Source organism: Agelaius tricolor, unplaced genomic scaffold (genome assembly GCF_023055355.1).
Source record: "Agelaius tricolor isolate 1412-34295 unplaced genomic scaffold, bAgeTri1.0.p SCAF_5, whole genome shotgun sequence".
Classification (NCBI taxonomy): domain Eukaryota; kingdom Metazoa; phylum Chordata; class Aves; order Passeriformes; family Icteridae; genus Agelaius; species Agelaius tricolor.
In genome coordinates, this window is record NW_027269265.1 from 46833839 (window position 1) to 46858156 (window position 24318).

The window sequence follows — 24318 nt, forward strand, 5'->3', positions numbered from 1 at the left end:
TGTGCGGGAGCCTCGCTGCCCGCACCGCAGGGCTCGGTTCTCGCTGGGGCACGCCGTGTCGGGGCCTCCGAGGCAGAGCCGGCAAGGCAAATTAATGTGTTAATTGGAGACGGGCATGAGAACCTGGAATTCCCACGGGGTCGCCAGGGACTGACCCAAGACTATCCTGCAGAAATGACCAAACAGCTGCTGGAGGGATGATGCCCATCCCCAGACAGCCCAACACTGCACCCTTTGAGATTTATACAACCGTAACTTTTGAATGTCAATCCTTTCCATGCGGTTCGCTGATGCACAGCATTCCCGGAGGCTCCGTGAAAGCGATGTCCTCTTGAGTTCCCTGATCGGCACCTGCTCGGGTGGGCACGATCACAGGGGCAGAGCTGCTGGACGCGATCCCAGCTTTGGACACGTGTATGTGTTAAAACCTGCCTTAGGGGAGAGTGATGGTCATGTTATTGGGCTCCCCGCACCCAGCAGTTTTCCAAAGGAAGGACCTTCCTTCAGAGGCTGTTTGAGCCATCCCCCTCCTTCCCTGCCTGCTTCCTCCCCGTGCTGTGCCAGGGGCTCCGAGGGCCCTGCCAGCCCCAAGGTGTCCCCAGGGCCCCTCACCCCACAGGCACCCACCTGTAACCCCACTTTTCGGGGTGCATGAGTCAGCCCCAGCCACCGCACGGGCTCCGAAGACAACTCCAACAAAGCAGCGTTATCCTGGGGCTAATTCTGCATGGCAAGGGGATGTCAGGGGGTGACTTAACAACAGTGTTTCTCCATCATAGTTGTTTTGTACCTCTCTGTCTTAAGAGAGTAGGGTTATTTTGTATTAAAAAACATCTTGTGGTAGAGTTGTTTGTATTAAAAAGCATATTGTGGTGTAGTTTTGGGAACGGACCTTCCCTTTGAAATCTGCTTTGCACAAAGTATAACTTTTTTATTTTGCCATTCTCCTATAACAAAACTTCAGCCTGAGAATTATCTGGGTATATGGCTGTGTAACATAAGAACTTGAAAATGTATGTTGCCTGTGTTCCAATGAAGTGTTTCTCTTTAATACATTTTATCTTCTAATTGGTTTTAGTTTTACTTCTCCTTGCATTTAGGAAATGTAGCAGAGGATAGGAAAAAGGTCTTGCAGCAAAATCCCCCATACTTTCCTGAGTGGCTGGGGCAAGGATTTTTGCACTGTTTAAAATACCAGATCAAACCATCTGCAGAAAATAATTATCCTTTATGCAGACACTCGATCCAGTCATTATCTGCAAACATTTGAGAACAGATGTCCCTCATTTGAATTATGTTTTCTTGTTGCCCTTTGTTATGGGTATTTTTAGCAGGGCATTTGAGGATGAGCTCCATCCAAATTTACTGTGGGATGCATTGTACCAGGAGTAGGGTGTTTAGTCATATGACACATGTTTTAAGATGACTTCTGATACAATGAGTTTGTCATGTCAGATTAGCTGTTTTCCTCCTGATTGTATCAAGGAAAATATACAGCAACTGGCACTGGAGCTACTGGTGTAAAAAAAAAAAAATCAGACAAGGAACATCTATTTAATTTATCTTTTGTATCCTACCTTCCAAGGGCACAAGTCTTTTATCTACATCTCACCCAAGGTGATTATTTTACAATGGTTTTTTTTCTCCTTGGCATTACACTTCCATTGACATTACTGTTTTGTTTGGGGTTTTTTTGTCTTTTTTTTTTTCCTTCTTCCTTCAGCCACTGGAAACCACAGAAATCCCTCCAGGAGACTGAGCAATTCCCATTCATCCCAGTTCAGTCAGGCCCCTCCGTGAGCAGCTCTGGAGGGCAGAGGATGTGCCAACCCCAGAGCAGTGCCCGGTGGCTGTCCTGCAGCTCCCCTTCAAGCCCTCCATAAAATGCATCACAGCAATTATTTGTTTGGCAGCAGCGAGCCTGGGAGGCTGCAGGGCTCCTTTGTGCTAAGCCCTGTGCACATGGACAAAGGAAGGGCGCTCCCTGCTCAGGGCTTGTTGAGAGCAGGCCCTGTAGGACATGAGGATGAGGTGCTCAACAAGCGCTGCTGCCCGCACACAGATGTGGTGGGGAGCGCGGAGGATCTGGAGGTTTATAGTGCTTGACGTTGCAGGGGTTTGCATCGACTCTTCCCTGGATTACTGTTCCACAGCTTACTCGTGTCTAACAGGATTTAAAATGTGAGATTATTGACAGGCAGTCTGGGCAGAACGCGTGCCCCGTGGGCTTGTGGGACCTGCACTGTAGGGCTTTGGGCCTGTGGCACATAGCAAGAAATACTGCATTCACCTGCTGCTCTCCTCCTTGTTCTGCCACTCGTATCCCCTGGCCTGGCTGGCGTAACAGGAACCAAAAAAGTGCATTCCCTGCTCCCCCTGACCTCCAGGCATAGTGTGGCTTTGTTTCCAGATGTTCCTCAGCAGCACCAGTGCTTTTCAGAAACTGATGGGAGGCTGGAGGGGACCCCATGCAGCCCAGAGCACGGGAGTTGGGGCCGACAGACATCTCACCTGAGGATTTGGCAGTTGTGTAAAGCTCTGCAGGGCTCAGTATAAAAGCCAAAGTACAGGATAGCATGGACCTGAGGGCTGTCCCTGTCTGTCAGAAGGCTCTGTTATGTCCTATAACCCTGAAGAAAGACATGGCAGTCCCAAAAGTGACTCAGCGCTGGCTGAGAGCTGCCATGAAATAGCAAGTGTGAACATTTACTTCCTTTATTTTGTCCCACAGTTCTCATGACTAGACCTGTGTGAAACAGGAGGTTTTATAACCATTCCAGACAACAGCTGTCTTATCTACCTGATTTTCATGTTCCCTTTTAGTCGGCTTGCTCTGCCTGTCTGATAATAAAGTGGTACCGTGGAGGGTGAGTGGCTATGAGGAAGTAATCAAGGCACCAGTTTCTTTGCAACTGTCCCTTTACTGCCTCTGATTTAATTGTCACTACCTCATGCAGTGGGAAAAGTGCAGCGTGCAGGTGGGCAAACACCACCGTGCAGAGGCAGCACTAAGGAGTGGGAGTGAACTTTGCTCCTTTATTGGCTTATTGCACCAGAAACACCTGTCCCTCCTCCACCACCCCGTGCTGGTGTGGGGCTGAGCAGCCTCAGACCTGACACCTCGACATCAGCCTCGCATGTTCCCTCTTGTCTCCCTGCTCTATAGGAATGGAGCAATGGTTAGGGCTCTATGAGTTTTCCTTCCTTGATCTGAAGCAGTGTCATTCCCATGGAGCTCATCTTACCCTGGACAGCTGAGAGGCCTCAACAGGCAGAGATGTGAACCCCTTTGCCGAGCTGAGGCATTTCCAGTGGGTGGCAGGGAAGCAGAGCAGGTGATGGCTGCCCTGACACAGAGGGGGTGTGACATTTTTCAGCGAGCTGCAAATCTGCAGCTCCCATCTGGGTCTTCAGCAACAGAGGAGATCCACCCTGTGCAGTGTATCTCCAGGAGATGTGGCAGGCTGATGGGCTTGGGTTCAAAATGGTTCTATTTGTGAAGCCCTGAATGTGGCACTGGCTCTTTAAGTCAAAAACATCCACACACTCCTTCCCTGAGACAAAACCTCTTTGTCCCTGAGCGTGAAACATATTACGGTTCAAATTCCTGCAGAGCCATTAGAAAAAGAAAAGTGCATGAGTCTGACAGCGTGGGCCTGCCTGCAACTCTGAATATGGTTATTAATCATGCTAGATATTAATAAAAGCATCTCTTCTTGGTTGGAACGTTTGATTTTTTTTTTTTTTATAAATAAACACTGTGAGTGGTTATAAATATTGATTGCTGCCAGTAATAGTAGGACCTTTCACATATAGTCTTGCAACAAGACAATCAATCTGGCTGAGGATCAGATTGGAAACAATAAATGGCATTTTGGGTCCTAAACTGTCTGGGAAATATGGCTTTTATTCTGATGTCTGAGAGAGGGGTAAAACTTTAGGGAAGAGGGCTGCAAAATCTGCCCTTGGGGGTCAGCATTTCTAGGGATGTTGACTAGGGCTCAGTTGCTCTCTCCAAGTCACAGAAGAACAGAATTATTAGGTATTTCCTCTTTCAGACAACTTAGTGGTTGTCAAAACATGAGACCGGTGGTGACTGGCACTTAATTTTCCCCCCACTAATTAGGTATTACTGTGCAGTGTCTGCCTTTTACCTCAGCTTCCATATCTGGAAAATGAAAAAAATCCCACTTCTTCTGCATCAAGTCTTGTGAGAGATGATGTGTAAATGCTCAGAAACCTCCAGTGCTTAGGAGCGCTAAAAATTAGGTGGATCTCTCTGTTCCTTCAAGTGTGGAATACAAAAATTATGCTAAAATGAATTTAACTCATTTTAAAGAAGAGGGAGTTGTAGTTTCAGCTGGGAAGCTTGGGAAATGCCACTCGTGGGGTCAGCATGCCTGGGTTGGTCTGCATGTGTCAGAGAGCTCTGTAAGGGGATGAGCGTGGGTTTCCTTTTGTCCCAGTGCTGGCAGTTCTGCGTCATTGTGGACAGGCTGTAACCAAAGGGACGCTCCCAGCACGCCTGACCAGTACCAGCCCATCTGAGCAGCCCCTTGGAAAGGGGAAGCAGAAGACACACCCCAGCTCTGTGGTGCTGTTCCTCCTTACTGATAAGCTCTTCCCTGAACATGTCTTAATCTACTGGAGAAAAGGGCACAGGATGAGAAGCGGGACATATATTTTCAAGTTTGGAGAGGGATGTTCACTGTGGGGTTGGGATGTAGGCTACCCAAAGCAAAAGGTGTTTCATGTAACCATGTAACTGGAAGCCAGGGCTTGTCCATCCCCACTGGTTTTGCAGGAAGATGGAGACTGCTGGAAATTGTTTGAATTATTTTCCTAATGCTGCATCCCTCTCACAGATGGCAAAACTCCCTCTAGGCCTCCTCCTTGAAAAAAACCCAGCAGGCTGCAAAAAGCCTGCAAGGCTGTTTTTTTTTTTTTAGAGTCCTGGCTGCTTTTAACCACTCCTTGACATTATTTACAAAGGCAAGGAACAGCTGTCTGGCACGTCTTGTCCTCTGGTACAACTGCATGGAAAGCAGTTCACCAAATAACCTTTGAAGCACCTCAGACCCTGCATGACAGTCACATCTCCTGCAGACCGAGGAGACGGGCAGCTCACCTGCGCACACACAGGGCTCATCCCGTGCAGGGCAGAGATGCAGCCAAACGCCCAAATGGGAGCAGCTGCCTTTGCAAGCCACGGGAGGAATGGTCAGACTGTGCCAGGATCACGCCCAAGGGGTTGCTCTGTGGGTCCTGTGCCCGGCTCGGAGCGAGCAGCGAGCGCTCAGAAGGAGGTGGGTGAGACGAGCAGTGCCTGGGCGCAGCCCGCTGCCCTCTGCCCGCCCTGCCGGGGCTCGCATCCCGCGGGCAGCGTCCAGCCCGCCGGGGCTGGTGCCTGCAGTGCAAATGAGGCCTCCAAATGATGGCTGCATTAAAGTGTTCCCAGCCCCCACCGATTACAAAGGGTGCCTGGCAGAACAGGAGTCTGTTTGTCTGCTGCGCTCTGCACAAACAGTCGCCTCTGTAAATACATCTCACATGAGCAATTAGCCCCGACAATAAAGAGGTCCCATCTCTGCTGAGCTGTTCGGGGAAGCTGCTCTTCACCGGCACCGAAGAGGGCTCAAACAGCAATCCCCCACCTGCTGCCTTCCCTGGGAGACCACGGCTCTGGGTCTGCGGAGCATCCCCTCTGTTCTGCCCCAGCCCTCTTGGCCGGGTCTCGGTGCCTTTGCAGGACACCGGTGATGGGACTGCTCTCAAAACAGCCCCTGGGTGATAACTGAGCACCCAGCGGCCTGGGGCTGCACAGGGAAGGGGCACACATTGCTCTCCAGCTCCTCTGACACCCTGGGGGCAGGGAGAAGTTATTTTAAGGGTGCAGAAATATTATGCTGTGAAATTGAAGCTGGCTCCCACTGTGCTTGGAAACCACCCAGCCCAGCTCAGCAGCCATTCTTATCACTGACTAAATGCACTTGTAATGATTTCTCCTTTCCCTCCTTCCTCACGTTACTAGCATTTTTCTCCTCTTTCATCTTGCACAATTAAATATGAAAACCAACCCAGGAAAAGCACTAATCAGTTGTTATTCCTGCATATTTGCAATGCCAGGTAGAGGCCTCAGCTGGACAGCAGGGCTCTCCGTGCCAGGCTCTGGTCATTGCAAAATCCACAGGGAATTATAAGTACCAAAGCCCTGGAAGTCCCGGCCCCACATGCGGAGGGGAGATGTCAGATGTGATGAGCATATTGTGGGCAATGTGCCTTGATGCCTCTTCTTTTTACAGCACACTCTGTGCTTAAAAAAAAAAATAATTAAAAAGGTAGAGGGAAGAGGCAGGGAGAGGTAGAAATGAGACAGTCACCCCCAGGCATCGGGCAGCCTCCTGCCTGCTGTCTAACTTTCCAAGGAGGACAAGTCCTGTGTTCCATGTACTGCTGTTGTGGAGGGGAAAGGAGCTTTTGCTAATGCTGCTCCCTCTTTAATTTCTAGCCTTGCTGCCTGAAAGCAGTTCATCCTCTCTAAATCTTTGCAAAAGATGCAAACACGTGTCTTTTTCTTGGAGCAGAAATTGAAGTGCTCCTATACTGCTCTGCTTGTTCCTGCACTGGTATCACTGGAGTCCAGCTCCAAGATAGTCAGTCTTGCAAAACTTGTGCAAAACAAACAAACAAACAACCAGACAAAACAGTGACATATCCTTGTTAATTTATTTGAGAACACTAGAATATTTCTGTACCTGTAACTGAGGAATAAAGTGCTATTCCCTGCCTTTGAGGAGGAGCAAGAAGCCAGCGTGATCCCTGGTGGCAGCCTGCTGTCCTCGGGGCTCCACATCCTAAGGAGACTCAATGGCACCATCTGATGGTTGAGAGGAAATACTCATATTCATGAATACTCCATTCAAAGTTATTCCCAGTCAGTTACAAGGTTTCTAGCTCGGTGCAGGTGGGTTAGTGGTCTTTCAAGGAGGCTTTGGGAGCGATCCAGGAGCATTGAGAGGTGGGAGAGTTTGGCCTGCATGGGGGGAACGCTACCCTCTTCCTCACTGGCTCCTTCAGGGCTGACACAGGGGAAGCAGCAGCACCTCTGGAGTAGATTTGTGAAAAATAGGTGGCAGTGAGCTTGTAGGGCACAATCACAAAAATGTAGGATGCTGCTGAGGCTCCCCCAAATCAGCACAGAGCAGAGTGCACTGTGCTAGACTGGTGTGCTAGTAGAAACAAAGAAAAAACCCTGCCACAGCAGCCCGGACAGGGGACAGCTGAGCTGGAGCTGCTGGAGAGGGTTTGGGGTGCATAGATGGCTATGTAAGGCTCTGTTGGTGCAGGTGGTTCAGACCAATGGGGATTTGTTGGGTAAGTGCCCTCCATTGATTTTTCTATGTATAGGAAGTGTTGATTTCTCCAGCAAAGGCTGTAAAGGAAGGTCAGGTTTATTCCATGTCTGCTTTGCAGCGTTAGCAGTGGAAGGTGACCTGTCCTCTTTGATGACTGCAAGGGCAGTAAGTGCAAGGAGTCAGCTAAATTTTGCCCCCTGCTCACAGTAATCTGCTATTACATGAAATCCAGGAGGACAGGGTGACAGGTAAGGACAGGGTGACAGGTAAGGAAGCTTTGCCCAGGCCAACTTCCTCAGATTTGTTGGGGTACAATGCTGCCATGAATGAGTCATCACTTAAAACAGATACCACCATTTGCTTCCTCAGCATGATTTGTGTATGTGGAACCAGCTGAAACAGCTCCCTGGAGTTTGTCTTTGTGGGAATATGGAAGTACATCCATTGGTCTTTTAATGGGATCAGGCCTGTGTGTCTCATGTGCAAACTGGGGCCACATGAGCAGCTTTTAAAGGAAGACATGAAAACTCCTGTGTTGGGCATGCTGGGGATCTGGCTGAGTGTGGAGGTTTCCTCACAGCATCCACAGGCTCTGTTGTCCACAAACTTACCCAAAAATTAATGACTTCTCTCTGCTAGTCCTAATCCATCTGCAGGGAAAAACATGGCCACTACCAAATCCCTGCCAGGTCTGCAGTGGGGGCTGTAGCAAGATGATGTGAGCTTTCCTCCCTCTGCAAAGGGTCACTCCTTCCCACACACTGCCTGCCTGGGCCTGCCTGGTCCAGCACGGGGCAGTTGTTGTCTGCCTGTTGCCTAATCTGGCTGTTGTCAAAGGGAAGTCTGCTTCCTGGGTGGAGCTGATGGATGCACAGGAAGGCTTGATCTCAATCTGCTGCTGGCAGCCAGCACCAGTGCTAATGCTTTAGATGGCTCATTAGTCATTTCTAGAGTGCACCAAGGCACCTGAAAGTCTTCCTGGGGATGTGGGGAGAGTTAGGCAACACACTTTGTAAGGGGGTGGGCAGCAAGTTGTTTGCATCATACCTAGGAAATCAGCCCAGAGCAGAGAGGTGGTTTCTGGCTGTAGCTCCACCAGGTTTTTTTGATGCTCCAGCTGCCCAGCATGGTTCCTCACCCTACCACCTGATTGCTTGGGCAAGGTGAGCCTGAAGGGATGGGAGAAGCAGCCTGAGGGGTGTAGGATTGTCCTTCAGGAGCAGCGGGATGCCACTGAGCTGATGCTTACCATAAGTAATTTCCCCAGCAGACTCACAGACCTGTCTGCTTGTGCCATCACTGTGAGCCTGCACAGAGATGCAGTCACCTGTTAACCAGCTGGTGCAAGTCATGCTGGCAGCCCTGAAATAGGGAGAGGGTGGAGGGGGCACCTCCATGGACACAGCCCCTTCAGGAAGTCCATGCCATGGATGAACAGAGAGCATGCAGGTTGCATTTCCATGAAAGGCACCAAGCTCTCCCTCCCCTGATCTGCAGCTCTAACCAAGGGGAAAATGTCCTCCCCTTCCTCCACTGAGGAAGATGGAGATGATTAATAAAGCCACACACAGCCAGCCAAAGCAAACAGGCAGTTCTGGCCAGGCTAAATCCCTGGCCCTCTCACTGCAGCTCCTGTTACTTTTCCCTTCACTCTCAGCTTCAAGGTCCCTCAGCAAAGCATTCCTGGAGGTTGCAGAGAAGAAACAAGGAGAGGACAGGCAAAGAGGTTTCCTGAAACCAAAGGCCTGAGGGGGACATGTAAGAGGCATGGATCAATAGCTGCACTTCTGAGAGCCTCCAGGCTCCCTGGATCAGCAATAATAGCGGGCTGAGCTCATTGCTAATGGCTTTGGTGGGTGAGAGAGCCAAGGGCAGCCTGTCTGCTCTGGAGAAAGCCTTGATGCTGTCTCTGTGCCTCTGTCAGCAGCACTGCCTGGTGCAGGAGGAAGCAGGAGGATCCTTTTTCATTACTTCTCTGTACATGGATCCTTTTTTTTGGTGAGGGGAGATATCAAGCCTTGGTCTTTGACTGGGTGCTATCAAAAGAAGAGTAGAACTGGCAAAACCACAGAGGTTATCTGGACTAGATTATTCCCTGCCGTGATCTGAGTTATCTTGCTGCTTGTATTCCCTTTAATCCACCCTGATATAAGAATACCCCAAGGAAGGATGATTGCCCTGCACAGGGAAATCATTTCCCTTCCTAAGAGATCTCCATACTGCCAGTGCTGCTCTGCCAGGCACCAGATTGCCTGGCTTTGAAGGAGTTCAAGGTGCACACTTGTGGAACTGGGGTGAAACCAGTTACCATCAGGAGTCCAGGGCCTGGTGCAGAAGGCACCTAGGCTTCATCATTTCTGTTTACTGCCTGCTCCTGCTTTGCCTGGCAGCATTTACCTCCCCTGTGCCAGCTTTGCACCCAGTGCTGCAGCATGGAGAACCAGTGTAATGTGGGTGATAGGATTTTCAGAGGAATACTGAATTTTCCTTTCTTTTCTTTCCTTAGGTTTCCACAGCTAAACAAATTCCTCAGGGATGAAAGCACTTTGGGAGCCCTGAGTGACCCAGAGGACTAATTATGGGGCCAAGGGGGAAGAGGAGAGGGCAGAAAGTTCAGCCATCAGAATGCCATCCTGCTGTGCTGTCTCAGTGACATTACAGCCTCAGCTACAGCCCTCACAGGCACCACTTAGCCAGCCAGTGCCTTCATCCTGATGGAAATTGCACTTCTTCTGGCTCCCACTTCTCCATACCCTCTGTGCCCTGCCCTCAGCATGGTGCCCAGGGCTGAACCCACAGCTGTCTGCAGCAGGGGTAGGCACCACAAAACCCTGAGTGCCTGGGTGTTTCCTCAGGGGCTGCACAACAGAAATATCCTGGTCATCTGTGCCAGTCTGCCCCAGAGGTTTGTAGCAAGTGAGAGGCAAGCATGCCAGGTGCCTGTGGGGAGCATCTTCTGCACATCCTGGCTGTTGCTCCCTAATGGATGCTCTAGTCAGCCATTAACAGGGAAAGCAGAGCAGGGAGAGGCAGCCCTGGCAGCGCTCTGGCTTCGTGATGTACTTTTGCAAGTACAAGCAAGGTCTGAGGAATGTCTCTGCTGGGGGAAGGTTAATGCTGCCTGGCTGGAGACAAGGCAGTCTGGCCCTCGCTCGGGCACCACCAAGTCTGCTGGACAGGGGCCGGGTGGGGGTTCCCAAACGCAGACGCTTCGTCACAGCTCTGTGCTCAGGGATGTCAGGGCAAAGCCAAAGGCAAGCCCTGAGACAGGCTGAAGGCAGCAGCGTTCCTGCCCATCCCAGAGTGCTGTGCTGAGCCAGAGAGGATTGCTGCTGGGCATTTCTTACCTCCTGAGGTTGGAGGGGACTGCACATGTGTGTCACAGCTGGCACGTGCAATCTGTAAGGCAGTGGTCACTTGTCACTGACCTCTCTAATGAAGGAGACAGGCTGGGATGTCAATAAAAAAAGAGATTTGGGGATGCAGAGGAGGGTCTCCTAGAAGTGAACTGTAGCATCTTTTACAGCCATCTGTCCACAGCCCAACAGTTGGTGTCTTGAGTTTATCAGTGCTGCAACCAAATCTGGTCCTCAGTCGGTTCAGAGATGTAAGAGACTTGAACCACATGGTTCAAGGGAATGGAGCAGGACACATGTGGCTCTTAGGAGCACATGGAGCCCTGCCCTTCTCCAGTACTTTATGTGGCCTGGAGATGAGATGGGAGCGGGATAGTGCAAACATTAGGGTTGTCATATTCTTCCCAGCCATGCTGATGAAGGGCAGGTTGCTTGCAGGGGCACTGTACCTCCCCAGCCTTGCTCTTAATGCTCCTAGTTTGCTCCTGTAGGGTGCAAGAGATTTCAAAGCTGAAGTGCAGAGTGGCACCAGCCCTTCCTCAAGTCACAGCCAGGCTGGGGGCTCCTGGCCCATCGTGGGCTGTGGCCTTGCAGACATCCTCACTCTCCAGACTTCTGTCCTGCATCGCTCCAACAGGATGTGTGAGCGGCTGTTTGCCTTCGTCCCTCTTTCCTCTCCTCCTCCTCCTCTTTGTACCAACACCTGCAGCAGTGCTTCAGCACCCTTGCAGAAAGGGCACCCAGTGTCACCCCTGAGTTCTCCTGAAGGACATGAAACGAGGGTAACCTTCTTTCGCTGGTGCTGTTGCACAGACGGAGCTGCGGTGGTGTGAAGGCTCCCAGCAGAGGCCAGCAGAGGCTGCTCGCTCGCCTCGCTGCAGGGCCGGTCCCTGCGATGGCACAGCTCAGGAGGGACTGCCCTCCCCTCCTGAGCGCGGCTCAGGTGCCAGGGACAGGTGTCCCACAAAGCTTGCTTTGAGCTGGCCCCCGTTGCCTCCTCTGATAGGGCCTGGCTTTGCTGTGGCCTCAGCTCCCGGGGTTGGAAGCAGCCCTCGGCAGGGATGGATGCTGGGGGCTGCCATGGGGTCTGTAAGAAAGGACCAAACTGAGCAGGTCGTCCTGCTCTCCTACAACACCGCGCCCCCAGATGGCCCCAGGGGTTGTTATCGAGGGGAGGTCACTGGGATGGAGGGAGCACACAAATATGTGTTTGCCAGGACATGCAGGAGCCCATTTCCAGCCCATGGTGGATGTTCAGGCTCCTGCTTCCTTCTTCCTGCATCCCTGGCTGCTGCCAGCCTTGACTGAGCTGGAGACATGATGTCCTCTGAAGAACAAGCCCCCAGCTCTCCTGTGCTGGGCTTTGGGGAGAGGCACTGGGAGCCCACTCATCCTGGATGGATGGAAAGGCTCCCTTGGGGTTAGCAGTGCAGGACATAACCTCAGCATGTGTTATGTGGAGACCCAGGGCACGGTGGTGACAAGTGCCACAGCCACAGCCCAAATCCAGACCGGCTGCCCACTTCCATGCAAGGTGGATCCATTTACACCCAACACACATCTCTCCAAGACACAAAGCACACCTGGCTTGGGATACTCAGGTGTGCCTCTCATGGAGGTTGTGCCTGCTCTCAGGATGCCCTCTAGGTGCTGTTGAGGCTTCATGAAGCATCTTGGAGCAGAGTGCTGGGATCCCTGATGACAGCAGGGTTGAAGAGTGATGCCATGAAAGAGCAGGATTGGAAAAACTGGAAGAAAAACCTGAAGAATGGCAAAAAAGGGAAACTATGGGGCTGAAGCAGCAGAAAGAGAACAAAATGCCATTCCTACAAACCTCCAATTCCTCTGCTAATGCCACATTTTTCTGATCCCAAGCAACCATGCCTGTGTCCGCCCTGGCAGTGCTGGTGAGGCAGTGCCTTGCAGACACAGATGTGCACTGCTCAGGATGCAGCTCTGCTCCCAGCACGGCTGGCTGTGACTCACAGGATGCCTCAGGGGAGCAAACCAGATGAGGAAGATGCTGCCTTTTTGTTGTTTGGAAATGAAACCACTTTTTTTAAAATTGAGGCCTTTTTTAATTTGCTGAGGTGCTTTGCCCACTGGGCAGTGACACACTCTGTGGAGAGGAAGGAGGATTGCAATTAGTGTGGGCTGTGGGCAAGATGGGAGCAGCTGGGTCATGCCGTGGGCATCTGAGAGGCCAGCTGGATTTGGGCACGGTCACATCCACACTGGTATTCAACACAGATGGTTCCTGCAGGAGAGAATTTTTGTTTTCATTGTTACTCTGGTGCCACAAAATGCAATTTTGGGAGGCATTATCATTTGCCCAGTTCCTGCCGGCACAGCTCCTTCCTGGCAAGGCAGTGAGAAGGAGCAATGCTGAGCTGCCAGTGTGATCTATAGGGGTTGCAGCATTTTGGGTCAGGGCACACGTATTTAGAGGTAAATCTACAGCAGGAAAACTGCCTCTCCTTGTGCATGGTGGCTTTATTAAATAGAAATAAATGAAGTATCTTTAAAGGAGAGGCGAAGTAGAGACACAAACCCCATCCTTGGGGCAATGCAGACAGATGAGTAATGGGGCCCTTTGAGTAAGTGCCTGCCTGGCCAGCTCTGAGTCACTGAGCAAACAGCACCAGCCTGGAGCCAGAGGCAGGGCTATTCTTAGCACTCGCTTGTCAGGAGATGCTGCTGAGGGAGAGGAGGCAGGTTAAGGGGTGTCAGAGGGGGAAAATATTTAATTTCCAACTAGAAAGCCCTCAAAAGCCAGCCTGAGGCTCAGTTGCAGTAACCCAGACTGAAGATGACAAGAGTGAGGATGAGGAGGGTGACCACTGCCATGCTGGGGAGCGTAGGACAAATTTCTCAGGGAGTTGAAGGGAGGTAAAAGGACACCTGGAGGGACAAGTGCATTGCCCAGAGGGAGCTGGAGATTCCTCTGCCTGGGGAACATCTGGTAGCACAGACTAAGCATCACCCTCACCTGCCCCTAACAGCGTCTCCCTTTCCCACCTGCCTGGCAAGGTCCCATTTTGAACCACCTCTTCTCAGGCATCCTGACGTCCCTGCTGCCAATGGGATTGCATCAGCAGGGAAGGGAGGTGGCAGAGGGGTGCTGCAAAGACCTGGACTCAGTTGCACTTGGGCTCCTTCTAAATAAAGAATCTCCAGTCATACTGGCTCAAGCTGCTGGCTCAGCCCAGAAGCCTGGAAAACTAAATGACATCATCTGGGTACTGCCGACAGACGATATTTCCACTCAGACACCCAGTGCCTGGGTTTCAGCTGAGGAGTGTGGCCAGGGAGCATTGGTGGCTTTATGGAACCCCCTAAAACTGCCCTTCCTCTCTGCAAAAGACCCAGGGAAGCAGCTGACCCTCATTTTGGTCTCCACTTTCACCTGGGGCATCCTAGTGCAGATCCTCTGTGCCCCTGGAGGGACCCCAGCAGCATCTCAGCCCTCTAAGCCAGCGTTGTCCCAATGCCACATGGCTGAGACAAGCCCAACAGCCATCCCATCAGCTCCTTTCCCACTCTGGGGTGCTCTGGCCACAGCTGTGGAGGCCACTCACCCAGTGGCTGGGGGCTGGTGGGATCTACCACACCTGGCAGCAGGTCTGGGGCTGTTATTCCAGGAGGGGAGGTCACATGTGGGAATTTTGTGACTTGCTGCAATCGTGCTCCAAATCAATATGCTCATCAGCCTTGTCAGCACCTACTGCCATGGAGGGCAGGGTATCTCTCTAACCACCTTGAGAAGTGACATTGTGGACAGGAAGGTAAGCAGCAATACAGAACATCTGCATCCCATGGGTATCCTGCAGGTGAGGACCTGAAGGGGACCAGAATTACCCTGTCAGTTGTGGAATTATATTCTGGTGTGTAGGAGAAAGACTGGGAGCAAGGATTCCCCCCCAGCCCCGCCTTCACTCCACAGAGGCTCCAACTCTGCCTTCCTGGGTGGCCTTTGGCAAATAACCATCCTGGCTCCAGGTTTCCTATTTGTACAAGCTGGGATTCTTCTCTGATTTCCAGAGCTCTCTGGACCCCCATCTGCAGGGGTACATGGAAAAGGAAAAATTAAGTCCAATAACAATAATTACTTTTCTCCTTCCCATGGGTGTTGTAAGGATTAGCTCATGTTTAGCAAAACCCTCTGTAAGTGCTAAACATTATTAATGTTCTTGGATTGCTCCAGGAGCAAATGTGGCTTTCCAGGGAGTGACGGGGTTTTTCCCTTGGCTGGCACGCAGCTGCAGTGAATTCCTCACAGCCCAAGGAAAGCAGCATCCCATTCCTGTAAGGCTCAGGGTGTAGAAGAGTGTCTACAGCACAGAGCAGTACTCACCTTGTTTTCCATCAGCCTTTGAGAGGTGAAGCCCATCCCTTTTTGCATCAATGCACAACCAGCAGTACCCTGGAGGAACACGCATCCCACGGAGCCTCTCGGAGTGTGGGGCCCTAATAAGGGCTCATCTCACCAGTGTGGGAAAGGGCATCTCCCAGGCTGGTCCCAGACACACCACGAGGTGGGATAGCCCCTGGAGGGCACGTGGTTGCAGCACTGCCTGAAGACCACCCAGCAGCTGAGGCCAGAGACCAGGTCGGAGCCACAGCACAGCTTACGAGTTTGAGTGTCCTGGCTCAAGTAGGGGTGCAAGGGTGGGGGTCAATTCATGCCCCTGGCTGACTAAGTGTCCTAACACACAGCAGCTCTGTGCACCAGGAGTATTTATTATGTTCCTGCTAAGTGTGGAAAAGCAATGCACACCACCTAATGCTGGAAAGCCTGGGGGATATGACAGATAGATTCTCTTTTCCAGGCTCTGGTGCTGGAAAAAGACACCAAGTCCTCATAGGAGAGGAAACTGGCTTGTGACTGGTTCAGCCCTGCCTGACTGCTCCAGCAAATGTCCCTCCTGGGGACCCCCAGCGCTCTGGGCAGGGATACAGGGTGCTGAAGCTCCTCCAGCTGCCAGACTCTGTCACCCTGGCTCTCCTGCCCTGCAGAGCTGGGGCTGACTTTTTGTGACCCCTTCTGCCCGTGCTGACTCAGCCATGCCCCCGTGGTGGGTGGCCACAGCCCCGGGTGGGACGGCGTGAAGGTAAAGGCAGTATAGACTGGCAAGCTTTCAAAGAGGCCACAAGCTAAATAAATAGCCAGCAGCCTATTTCAGTGGCTGCTATATTTAGCTCAAGGAACATTTATTTATAGGCTTGGCAGCCTTTCTGAGTCAATAAAAGCCAGAGAGCTGGAAAAAGGACGTTCCTGGGTTTCTCGTTGCAGTAATGGTTTCTGCCGTGCAAACCATGAGGAACAAGAGGAGAGGGGAGGAAGCTGTGCTGGCTGCACACCCATGGGTGCCTCTGCCAGGGGACAGAGCCTCCACACACTTACAGCCCCAGCCCCAGCTAAGAGCAGCTTCACCTGGGTTTCCTCCCACCTGGGTGCTGCTGCCAGTCTCCTGGCACAGAGGGAATGTTTCTGTGAAACATGAGAGGATTTAATTGTGCCTGTGGAGATAGTGACACAAGATGTCAACTCTGGGGACTCTACTGCAGCACTACTCTTCCCCTGGGTAGTGAGTTTGGAAAAACTAAGCCAGAGGCAGGTAAATTGGGAGGGAGATGGGAGCAGTGTTCATGTTTCTCTATTAAATAATTGTCCCTTCCCATGTCACACATGGTTGAGAGAGGAGGACAAACAGTCTCTCTGGAGCTGCTAGTGGTGTCAGATGCACAGGAGGCCAAAGCCTTCACACTGAGCTTCTACCCCAACAGCAGGTGATGGCAGTAGTTTTGTGAAGCTTTACAAAACACCCAGCAGTTGCAGCTGGATAAGGGGAATGCATTTATAAAGGACACAGGGGTTTAGCCCAGCCTGTGGAAAGCAGCTGTGAGGATGGATGTCCCTTCTGCATACACGTCAGTAAGTGCTGAGGCTTTCTGGAGCCAGAGCTGCAGGGAGCCTGCTCACGCCTTCTCCTCCCTCCAAAGCAAACCTGCTGCAGGGGAGAGCAGGGAAATGCCTCCACCAGCTTCCACTTGGGCACAGTCCAGTCAAAATGCGGCTGTTGCTTGGCTCCTGCCAGCTGCCCCCTGAGCACAGCATGGCTCAGTTGGTCATGGGTGAGCAGGGAATGTTCATAGGGTTTTGCTGTAGTGCACAGCAAGCGTGTGGCTACATGTTGCTATTATGTCAGGAGCAAGGTGGGAGCAGAGCACAGCTGGGAAGCAAAATAATAATAATGATAGTAATAATAATAATAAAACCAACAATAGTATATTTCAATGCAGACAGTGCATATCTTTGTGCTCTTTAGCCTGGCGATCTGTACCATTACCTACACGTGTGTCCCCATCTGGAGCAGGACTGGGACAGTCCTTTCCATTAGAAAGGGGATGCTTAGACACCTGACTACAGCTTCAGAGAGTGGCAGTTTGCAGTATGAGTGCCCATGAATGCCCCCATTAATTTTTATGCCACTACTCTCTCAGCCACGAGCCTTACTTCTGCTTTGAATTAGTCCAGCTGAAGCTCTCAGCTGCTGGGCCCTGTATATAGACACCGGTTTGGCTGTGCATCCTGGTCTGTCTGTGTCCAGGTCTGCCTCTATATCCAGCTGTTCACCAGCTCTAGGCCCCATCACTGCAACCAAAGGTCCACTGCCCTCCCCAGACTCCCAAAGAGCCCCATCCTGAGAAGGTCTGACCCTCAAAAACCAAGGCTGACACCAGCTGTTAAAACACCTATTCGGGTATTTATTACAACACGTTGTTCCAAAATACAAAAGAAAGGAAAAGAAAGTAGAGGGTAGAAAAGCACTGCTGTTTACAGCCTCTGGTAATAAATAAATAAAGACGAGGCAGGGGCAGGGTGTCTCCCCGGGTCCGACGCCGGCGCTGGCCAAATGGACAGCGAGGAAGGGAGTGTGGTGGGGCTGGAGGCCAGACCCTCTCTTCCATGCTTGGGAGTCCCCAGGTACACCAGGGCGGGTACAGACCCCCTCTCTGTGTTGTGCTTGCTGAGGAAGGGTCTGATCCTACAGGGATGAGGAAGGGAGAAGAGGGCCAGTCCCGGCATGGTCGGAGCCTGCCTGCTCCCTCCCTGTCCACGGCTGCTCCAAAGGCAGGTGAGGTAGGAAGGGTGATGCTGGACCGGGACCCAACAGAGATCTACCAGGGTCCCCCAAGAGAGGGGTGAGACCTGAGCTCTCTCCTCTCCAGTGTGGTCTCAGAGCAACGTTGGAAATGTGTTCAGCACAGCATGATGAGAAGGACCCCGACCCATGACAAAGCGAAGTCATGACAGAGACAAGAAACTGTGCCTGGGCCACTTGGAGAAGGGCAGTGTTAAACCTCGCAAATTAAAATGACTCTTCATGGGGCTGGCGCAGTACAGGGAGTGTTTTGTACCACAGTGCAGATGGGGTCCTCTTCCCTTCCCCTAATGTCTCCTCCTACACCTTACAGTCATCTGGAAAGCTCCAGGTTGTACAAGGAGCACAGGCAATGGGTGCAAAAAACAGCACCAGTGTCTGTCTGCTCATGACACCATGATTTATCAGTGTTTGATAAAGACCACACCAAGGCCCATGCTGGGAGGTATTCCCAGCCTGTCTAAATCCCTCCAGGTACCAGAGGCCTCTCACATGTCTCCCTGTGGCTCTGCCACTGGGCTTGCTCTAGCAGTGTCCATGTGTCTTCCCCAGGCTGTGCTGCTCCTGGGCAGGGGAACCACCAGCATGAGGGAGGACACTCAAGCCCAGGGCACATGGCTAAAGCAGCAGCCAATGTCCCGGGCTCAGCTGAGCAGGACAGCTTTGCAAAGCAGCTGCGATGCCAGAGCAAGAAGCCCCTGTGGGTGAAGATGAAGCCTGCAGCTGCAGCCAGCTGAAGGTGAGAGGACCATGACCTGGAGGGAGCTGATTCCATGAACTGGATGCCTGGCCAATGCTCCTTGAAGCTTTAAGCTTTTGCCATTTAATCCTCTATTGTTGGTGCCAGTGGGTTCCTGCCTCTTGTAAAGATGAGCAGGAAGCTGTATGAGGGAGAGGAGCGGCAGGAAGGGAAGGGAAGAGTTAGAGAATGGATCTGCCCCGGGTTTGGGTGCCTTTATATCCTTAGGAAGCACCTCCCTCCAGCTCCTCTGACAAGGGTTTGCCTCCTGAGGCTTGGGGCAGCCGGGAGTCAGCCACAGCCGGGCTGCGGGGAGCAGAGAGAAGGTGAGATGGGGCCTTGCTTTTATTCACAACAGAGAAACAAAGAGCAACATACAAAGAGTAAGAAGCAAAAAAGTACAGAATCATAACCATAATAATCATAATAATCATAAATACTCAAATCTATCATTCATAGATTGCAATGACAACACTGATAGCTTATTATCATTAGTATTAAGAATGGGAGGGGAAAGGGGACAGCAGGAGGGGTTTCTGAGGGGCATTGTCTCCTAAGGGGCAGATGTAACGGGGATGGACATCCAAAGAAACAAGCAGACAAAGAGAAGGGCTGGGAAAGCAGCAGGGGCTGGGGGTGCTGCTGCTGAGGCCAGGGACGAGCCTGCTCTGACCCACGCCTCTGGCTCGGTGTTGCCAACCTGATCACTGCCCTCCTGCCAGCTTTGCTCAGCTGGGACAGAGGTGGCCGGGAGGCTCAGCCGTGAGGACAGGCAGAGGCTGGAGGGAAAGGAGTAAAATGTCCTTCCTAGTCTGAAGCAGAGCTGTGATTTGCTCAGTCCTTCATGTGGTGGTAAGTGCAGGCATTGCCATTGGATACTCAGCAGCTTTGTTGGTTCCTCCCTTGAAAGAAGAGACCTTTCCTCTCCTCTGCTCACACTTCCACCTCTGTAGGTCTCTACAAATGAATGCACCCTCATCAGATCAGCATGGAAAGGTGATTTTTGGTTCCAGTGAGGCTTTGGGATGGGTCAGCTGGCTGTGAGAGCCCACAAAAAAGACCTGGCTGACAGATGACGTGGAGGATTACCACCAGCACATCCGTCCTCATGACAATTCACAGCTCTCTGACTCATGGACAAAGTGGTTCGCTAGACAGAGTTCAATTAAAAAAAAATTAAGTTAATTGCATGCCACTTGGTGACCCTGATGGCTTTGGATCAGGATGGGCAGGAGACACATGGGCAGGGCTGCTCCATCAAGGCTTACGTTCTGGATATAGACTTAAAATACTGTATATATGAGGGTTTCTGATGCACATGCCCAATGTAAAGGAGAGGGATGAATGCAAAGGCTGCAGAGGTGGGTTATGAATATCTATGATCTATAAATCTTAAAATATACTTATCTTTGTTCTGGTTTCAGAGAAGAGAGGAGTCCACAGTGTGTAAAACCTCAAACAAGTCTCGTAAGCATCCACGCCATGGCAGAGTGTAGATGACAAAAAGCAAACCACTGCCTCTTTGCAGACATTTGGGATCTCATTTGCAAAATGCGTCCTCTCCTTCCTGACTTCAGGTCAGCAGCTCCATCTGCTTTTTTGTGCTTGCAACACACTGTGTCACTTAACAGGAGGAATTAGAAGGGAGCTTGCTAGTGCTTTGTCTCATCTCCCCACCTAGCTTTGGCCACCTGTTGTCCTTTCTATTACATCCCTTGGGAAGCCATTTAACCCTCTCTCCATTGCTCAAAGCTACACCAGCTCCTGCCAGCAACTTGCCTGACCTGAGCTCAGTAAGTCCATGCTGGCACCAACCCTGGAGGACCATGGGATGGGCAGGGACCGAGTGCTACGGGGCAGAGATCAGCAGACAATCACCACTGGCATGCCTGGGAAGAGACGCCACCGCTGAGGCCAGAGAAGGGGAAGGAGGACCAGACTCCTTGGACAGGAGGCAGGTGACACTAACACTATGCCCAGTGAGGAGGCACCAGAGGAAGGATGAAGCCTTTTTCTTCTCCCTCCTTGGACTTGACATTGATGCCTACTTAGGACAGCTGCAAGTGGAGCTCCTGAAATAGCTGCCTGGCTCATGGGGTGGACCTAAATGCCTTCTGGAGTCTAGAAAGGGAGCTTAGAAAATAGTGTCATCACTGCTTCATGATGAGAAGAGAGCAATGTTCAGGTTGGCAACACTGAGCAGGTTTGAGGTGGTTGCTGGAGGCAATGATGGGTGGTGGTAGGCTTTTCAGGACTGACTCTGAGATCTCTCACTCTCATCAAAAGTGATGTGGGGAGAGGAGCAGGCGGTCCCTGGCTCTCCATCCACCCCCATCCCTCCCTGCCACACTGTGGGGAACCACCCAGGAGCATGTGGGGGTCCTCAGCATCTCACCAAAGAGCTCCATGGAAAACCAGAAAAACTAAAGCCGGAAGAGAGCAAGGAGTCTCCAGGGAGACTTGCCTCAACTGCAAACACAGAGGTGGCTGAGGAAGCAACGAGCTGAAGCGAGCAGCCCCTCCTCGTGTGATTGCAGCTCCTCACGCCTCTGCTTTATGTTCAGTTTTAAACCTGAGATCATTTGCTTTTGTCACGGGTAGTTTGATTTAAAGATAGAAACGAATGACAAGAGGAGGAACAAGGGAAAGGGAGAGAAACCATGTGGACCCAGAAAAGAAAAAGAAAACAACACTCCAAGGATGACACAGGACACAGACATGCACGAACACAGACCCCTGAGGTATCAGCTTTGCAAACTAGTGCGAGACAAAGGAGAAAGCGAAGAGAGCTGCAGGGAGAGATGTGCTTTGCAGTGGAGGCAGCTCAGTGCCTCCAGCTTCAGAAAGCAGCTTCTCAGCAATCCTGACATTGGGGTTTGGGGGCAAGAGCTTGGCTTCCCACCAGATGGGAGGAAGCAGATAACCATCTCCAAAAATAAGTCACTTGTGCCCCTCCATGTGCTTGCAGAGGTTCATGTCTGGACAGCTTATCATCCGCTGGATGGAGGGGAGCTGGCCTGGAGGGCAACAGGACCGGGAGAGTCCCGGCACCTGCAAACGCGCTGCCCCTGAGTTTCTCAGGTGTGAAACAAAGGATGTGGGAAGCCAGAAGAACTACCGCCCCCAAAGGGAGAGTGGTGCCCATACTTCCCAAGCAAGGTAGCTGAGGTGAGGGGGAGCTGAAGGGCTGGGGCAGGCAGGCAAGACACCTCCCAACAAGAAATCCCAACTACCACCAGCCTCCCATCCCTCCCTCTGCTGTGGCAGCTTCCGACACCTTCCCCATGCAGCTGGAGGTGACATCCTGCAGCCTTCCATCCGCTTCAGGTGACTCCCACCTCTCCCCCTCCAGCAAGGATGGGCAGCCAAAAGGAGGGGAGGGGAGGAGAGGGGGTATGACTGGGATTGGGTGACAGCCAGGGTGGGGACAATGCCTAGGACGGGATGATGGCTGGGACGGTGGTGATGGCTGGGATGGAGATGAGGAGAAACAAACAGAGACCAAGGTGGGAAGAAGAGGCAGCAGCTTCCAGAAGAGTTTTCTGGCTCAGTTTGTGTCATAAGAAGGTTTTATGGTTTGCTCGTTTACTTGTTCATTTCTAGAAAAAGTACCCAGAAGAGTCTCCTGTCCCCTTGTTGGTATGCCCAGAGAGAAGGGGGGAAATCTATGTTGTGGACATTAACTATAGAAGGAGCCACAGGCCTCAGATATTGCTTAGAAACTCGTATTTCAGATTTAAATACCATACACAGTAAAAATAGAGCTGAAAGTACCGCCCCACATTGTCTGCAAATCATTGCCAGAATGAACAGCTTCAATAAATTAAAAACAAAACAAAAAAATTGAAATATTATTTACGTCTCAATAAAAATTGCAGTAAAACCATTTACCTTTTCTTTTGTGTGTGTGTTTTCGGGTTTTTTTCTTTATATTATATATAATATATATTTATATATGTATAGGGCTGCTCCAGTGCAGCATTTTTAGGATACTTAGCCAGAGAAACACAGCGGAGCATGCTTAGTGCACCAGGGTGCAGGGAAGGGGCAGCTGTGGTCCCCCCTCCAGGTGCTGTGCCCCATCACCACAGCCAAAATTGCAATCCCTGCCACTTCCCCAACTCTTCCCATATGAGTTTTAGGCCCAAATTGTGAGTGTGGGGTCTCTGAGGGCTGGGGCGCCCTGGGGATGGGCGGGGAAGGACCAGGGTGAGTGGAGGAGGGACACTAAGCATCCGCCACTATGTTTCCCGACTCTGGAAAGACTCGTCCACCTTCGCTTCGGTTTCAGCGCTTGCGCTCCCGAAAATGCAGGCGCAAGTATAAATACACCCCCCGACCCCACCGCCCCCCTTCCCGCTCCCCCCGGCTTAAATATCCCCCCTCCCCAGCCCCGTCCCAGGTCTCCAGGCACCCCGGATGAGTGTCAGGACACCTCGATGATCTCCATGCTGCCCGAAAAGCTGGACTGTTTGCTGATTTTGCCCAGCTCTTCCCGAGCCCTGCCCTCGGACATGGTCTCCTCGAATTCCATCTGGCAGCTCCTTCGCTTGAATTGCTTCTCGGCGCCGGCCTCCTCATGCCAGCTGTGCCGCCCGTCCCGTGGCTCGGCCCGCGCCTTGTCCCTCAGTCTGATCTCGCACCCGGCCGCCGCTGCGCCGCAACCGAATGGCGGCGGGTACGGGCCGGCGCTGGCAAACAGGCCCCCGCCTGTGCTGCCGCCGGCGCTGCCGGAGTCCTTGCCGAAGTACCAGCCAGCCTCGCCCGAGGCAGCGCTGGGGGACTCCAGGTGCACCCCGCTCCAGGCATTGGTGGCGCCGCCGGGCGCGGAGGCCGGCTGGCTGAGCCGTGGGGGCAGCCCGTCCTCGGCGCCGGGGCTCTTGCGCGTGGCGCAGGTCCCGCCAACGTTGAGGCTGAGCCCATGGGCCGGCGAGCCCGCTGCGTGCCGGTGCTTCCGCCGCTGCCTCACCTTGGCCTCCAGCAGCAGCTCGGGCCCCGTGGGCCGGTCAGGGCTGTCCGCCCCTGGGGAGAAGGGGCTCAGGCTGCCCGAGCCCGAGGGGCTGTCCAGCTTGCAGAGTTTGGGGGCTTCCCCAGGTCCAGGGGGCCCGGGGGGGTCCTGCCGCAGGCCGGGGGAGTAGGCAGACTTGATGTCCAGGGAGAAGGAGCGCTTCAGGCGGTTGGTGTCCTGGATGCGCTCGGAGGAGAGGTGCAGGCCATTGAGCCCCTGCTGGAGGGTGGTGGGTGACAGGACCTTCGGGGTCCCGCCCTGCCGCTCGGGGTCACTGGTGGGGGACGCCGAGCCGGTGCTCCTCGGCACATCCTCGGCCTTCTCTGAGGTAGGTGTTGGGGGATGCCGGCTGCTCTCAGCCACCTCTGCCGGGTCCTGCTGCGCGTCCCCCTCGCTCCAGTCACCCTTGGACTTCAGGGCCTTGAGGAGCTTCAGGCTCCTCTCGTACTCCAGGAGCTGGCCCAGGAAGTTGAAGTTGGGCGAAATAGATGGGCGACGGTCCTTAACAAACCTGCCAAGAGGCACAGACAGCCCCGTTGGTGCTTGGTCCTTCAGCGGGCCACCCCTCCTCTCTCAGCCTCTTTAGGGAGAAGAGGCATCATCAACAACCTTCTGACGAGACCCTCCAAAGAAAAGGATCTTGGGGAACCACAGGGCCTTGAGATGCCTGAGGATTAGAGCTGGGACTGCCTCC

The 24318-nt window shown here is 52.4% G+C and overlaps 1 protein-coding gene across 5 annotated transcripts in view; it reads right to left on the reverse strand.

The window, feature by feature from the left end:
- Positions 1-17458: 17458 nt before the first annotated feature.
- The window catches only part of DUSP8 (dual specificity phosphatase 8), a 46496-nt gene continuing 39636 nt past the window's right edge, over positions 17459-24318 (reverse strand). For all 5 annotated transcript variants that reach the window (XM_071427732.1, XM_071427736.1, XM_071427734.1 and 2 more), the window contains one exon: positions 17459-24135. In XM_071427732.1, coding sequence (XP_071283833.1) covers positions 23043-24135 — 1093 coding nt within the window. In that variant the 3' untranslated portion in view covers positions 17459-23042. The remainder of the gene's footprint in view (positions 24136-24318) is intronic.